This window comes from Vigna umbellata, chromosome 5 (assembly GCF_029865625.1).
Source record: "Vigna umbellata cultivar VRB3 chromosome 5, Vumbellata_1.0, whole genome shotgun sequence".
NCBI lineage: Eukaryota > Viridiplantae > Streptophyta > Magnoliopsida > Fabales > Fabaceae > Vigna > Vigna umbellata.
In genome coordinates this window covers 1135267-1139985 of record NC_142169.1, presented here as the reverse complement: position 1 = coordinate 1139985, position 4719 = coordinate 1135267, and the positions used below count along the sequence as shown (strand labels likewise).

General features: G+C 36.0%; 1 protein-coding gene across 1 annotated transcript; it reads left to right on the top strand.

Moving 5' to 3' along the window:
• The first annotated feature begins 938 nt into the window (after positions 1–938).
• On the top strand, positions 939–1886 carry LOC148197500 (uncharacterized). The gene has a single exon (XM_088092086.1). It carries the CDS (start codon positions 939–941, stop codon positions 1884–1886), a length of 948 nt encoding a protein of 315 aa, XP_087948212.1.
• Positions 1887–4719: the final 2833 nt, after the last annotated feature.

Genomic DNA, 4719 nt, shown 5'->3' with positions numbered 1-4719 from the left:
ATATGATTCGTAAGTTTTATGAAAGCAGGCAGAAAGTGGTCTGACCATAAGGCGTTGACATAAACATATGATTCCTAAGTTTTATCAAAGCAGGCAGAAAGTGGTGTGACCATAAGGCTTTGACATAAACATATGATTCGTAAGTTTTATAGAAGTAGGCAGAGAGAGGCCTGACCATAAGGCTTCAGAAAGTAAGACATAGTATACAGGTAAGGCTTAAGGAAGCAGGCAGAGAGCGGTCTGACCATAAGGCTTTGTGAGTAAGCATGGTATACTTGTAAGGTTTATGAAAATGAGAAAGATGATTTTGAAGAAGTTAAGAAAGAAAAAAATGAATTAATAACATCGGGATAATGGTATTTATAAATTGCAGAAATACATGATTGAATCATTTATATTATAAGTAAGTTTAATGATTGTATGATATGGTTGGCTTACCCTTATTTGTTTGTGCTATGATCATATAACTCATGTTATATGTGAGCAGATAATGTTGCAGATACGGTTGAAAAAGCTTAGAGATGATGAGAGAGATGCGGGGAAAAACTTTCGGGGCTTTTTATAAAAAGAATAAATTTGCATTGGAAAAATATGTTGTGTAAGACTTATAAGTTTAATTTCAAATTTATGTTATGTGGTGAAGACTATATTGTTTAAAGTTTGTAAGTTTGGAATTGTACTTTGGAAGAATTGAAATAAAGTTTGATTGTTTATATCAGATAACAAATTAATTTAGTCTTTACTACCAGTAATACCCTTTAAATTAATTGGGGTGTTACATTGTGGTATCAGAGCAATGGTTTCCGAAAATCTTTTGGGGCTATTGGAAGTGAACTTGTTTTATTGTTAATGGTGAGAATGACTATTTTAAGAAGTTCATTTCATATGCTAAATTTTATTATTTTTTTTTTAAAGAAATCACTTGAATCTTGACAAAAATGCAACAACAACAAGTTGATCAAGTACCTCAAAATCATTCTAGCTTGAATGACTTCTTAAGGCATGATCCTACTAAATTTAACGGGGAGGCTACTGCTGATGAGGCCGACTCCTGGCTAAGGCAGAATGAGAAGATTTTTCGATTGATGACGGTTCGTGGTGAGGCTGTGAATTGGGAGAACTTTAAGATAAGGTTCTTGGAAAAATATTTTCCAAACAGTGCAAAATTTGCAAGGGAGGCGGAGTTTCTGACCTTACAACAAAGAAGGCTATCAGTACAAGAGTACATGGTAAACTTTAGCTATCTCTCAAGATTTTATACTCAGAATATTACAGAAGAATGGAGATGTCGAAAATTCGAGGGAGGACTAAGGCATGAACTGAAGAAGGTACTTATGCCATTGGAAATACAAGAGTTTCCAGCATTGGTAGATAAAGCCAGAATCATAAAATTGTTGGGGTTTGATCCAAATAGAGTTTCCAGACTTGCAAAGCGAGAATCTTCAATGAAATTCAACAGAAAGCCTTATGAAAAACCACAATTATCCTATCGAGGAACAGTGAAGTGTTTTGAGTGTGGAGGAGCACAATTCAAATGTGACTGCCCTAAACATATTGGGGAAAAAGTTGAAGGGAAGAGATGTTTCATCTGCAACGATCCGGGACACTTTGCGAAGGTTTGTCCAAAGAAAAAGAAAGTGGGTGAACCACAACAAATAGATTTTGCTGAAATAAAGCCCTGGGCAACAGGAAGAGTATTCGCAATGTCTGCAGAAGAGGCTACTAAGCCAGGTACATTAATCTTACACACCTGTACATTGTTAGAAGAATGCGTATATGTTTTGTTTGATTTTGGAGCCACACACTCCTTTATATCCCTAGCATGTTTAGAAAGACTTGGATTACCGATGCGTGATCTAGGGTCACTAGTGCAGAAAGGGCTTTAGACGTCCGTTCTTTTAGCCTTTTGACATCCTAACTTCCCCCGGCGTCTTTGTGGGTGACGTTACTCAAACGTCGGGGGGTTCACATCGAACGTGTATATAGACGTCCGGTGTGTCAGGCCGGACGTGTATATAGACGTCCGGTGTTCCAGGCCGGACGTGCATAGATGGACAAATTTATGAACACCAATTTATGATGTCACAAACTTGTTTTTCAATCGGCAAGTATGACCGAATCGTTCAAGTAATAAACTTGGTAAGACCAAGTATCGTTCTTACCAAAGGACTCACGGCCTAGTTTAGTTATGTGATTTCTTAATTAGCTAAGACTTACAGATAAAATATTTGGAGTTTAATATGCAAGACAAAAAAATAAACATGTATGCATGAAGTTTTGATCAATGGCAAAAAGCAAAAGATAAACACTTTCAATGATATTAATGTATGAATATGTTGTTGGGGGTCAATTTCATCTTATCCACTCTCATATTTTAGGAATTCAACATTCAAATCATCATTGTTAATGCCACTCTCTAAAGTACCTTTCTAGAAGGCTTCTCCCTAATCACGAGTTCATACAATTCCTAGCATTCCTAATGATCAGTTCATAAGTGCAGGAGCTTAACGACAACCAATATCATATTGGGAGAAATTCCCCGGATCTAGACTTCCCCGTACGTGCCCGTATCGACAAAACCAATAATCATGCATCGAATGAGTTAAACAATGCAAGCATTAAGCAAAGAGGAAAAACCCTAACTAATGATGAAAAGAAAGCATAAGTCTTAATTAAAAGATGTAAAAACAGATTCCATATATGAGAGTTTCATAAGATTACATTGATTCCCCAACAAACATACAGAGTTTAGTTCACCATATTCATGGTGAACCTAGATGAATTACAATGAAAGAATGAAAGAATAAACCCTAAAAAGGTGAAGAGGAAGCCTCAGCATCCAAGATCCTCCTTCAAAGGGGTGGAAGAGAGAGTGTTTGCTTCGTTCCAGCCAAAGATACCTAACCCTAGGAAACCCTAAAGCTTAAATACCATTCGTAAATTACAAAAACTTAGGTCCAAGCCCATTAAAGTGCCGCTCAGCGGTAAATTACCGCTCAGCGGTAAGTGCGTGTCTTGTTTTCTCCCCTCAGCGGCCATTTTGCCCCTCAGCGGATCTCCCGTGAGTGCCTGAGTGCCGCTCAGCGGTAAACTGCCGCTGAGCGGTGACTTCGGCTTCTCCTTTTGCACTTTTTGATGTCTTTTCTGATTTCATCTCTCTCCTTCTTCACTTCTTTCACCAAATTCACCTTAAAACCTGCACAAAAACACTGAAATCAAGCATAAACCTGTCCAGCTCTCTTATTTATAAAAATATGAAGAAAAGCATGATTTCAAGCTAGTTTCTAAGTATAAAGGTTGCTTTTAGTATCAATTTTAAGCATGAAAATAACAGTTTTTCAACTGTTATCACAACCCCAAACGTAGAACTTTGCTTGTCCTCAAGCAAACAAGATGTAACTCAATCTCCAACCAATTCATATGATGATTCACTTCATTCAAAATCTTTTTTTTTTTTTCAATGATAAGTAAAAACTTCAATCAAACTTATGACCAATAATTCAATCAAGATGTGCACATGCTTTAGTGTTCACAAAGTCATTTAAATTCCAACAAATGCTATTTTCATGAATGATCAATCAATTAAGCATGGATGTTCATGTGTTCATGGAATATTTCCTCACTAAGTCAAGTGTTTCACTCACACTCAAGTGTATAAGAGATATTCACTCATTCACTCTACTATTACAATGTCAGATGAATCAACTTTGCCTTTCATTTTACCACAATCAAAAACATTCACAAGCATGCATCATCACAAGGAATTTTCTATGGCTTATAATGTGGCTGGGCTAACAAGAAAATTGGTTTTTCTGGATCACAAAATCCTTGAGTTAAGAGAATCATACAACACAATCATCTTATTCTTTCCCAACTTTCTTTTTCCTTTGCATTGAGCTTTGCTTCTTTTTCTTTTCTTTTCTTTTTCTATGCATATTCTTACTTTTTAGCTCTTAGCTCAATGCTTTTCATGTTTTCCCAACAACCCCAAACTTGAACATTTAACAATACCACACAAGATCTTAACTCAAGGTAAAGATTTTTCAATCAAAGGTTTCAGTGTATGTTCAAGGCTAAGGGTTCAAAAGGATTGAACACAAAGTGTTCTCTTTTAGTGGGCTAACTTTTACAAATTTGGCCAATAAAAAGGTTTCCAACAAACGGCCTTGATCATATGATGCAAAACAAGCAATTGATTTAATCATAGAAAACCTGGGCAAAATCATTCATGCTTTCAAAGTAATAGCATTCAACAATAACAACTCTAGAGCTCAAAATCTCACATATAAGCTCATTCACATTTGACATACACATCCTGCTTAATTTCACAATCACAATCATGATATCATGCATTTGTTCACAAAGCTTGTGAATCACCTGTATAAGCATTTTAATGTGCACATCATCTCAACATCAATTAATCATAAGCATCATTCAGTATTACTTATCACACAATCACAGTTAATAGCAAACCATCATAAGAAACCAGGTTTCAAATAGAGTACATCAAACCCTAATCTAAAAACAAAAACAAATAAGTTCAGAAAACTTAAACCACAAAAGCATAATCATATGATAACATTTATCAGTAAATGCTATCTCAGCTCCTCATCAGTCTGAGCTGTCCTCTGTATCTTCCTCTTCCTCTTCATCTTCATCATCTTCAAATGCATCATCATCATCAGCTTCATCTTCTTCCATCTCTCTAGCTGAAGCTTC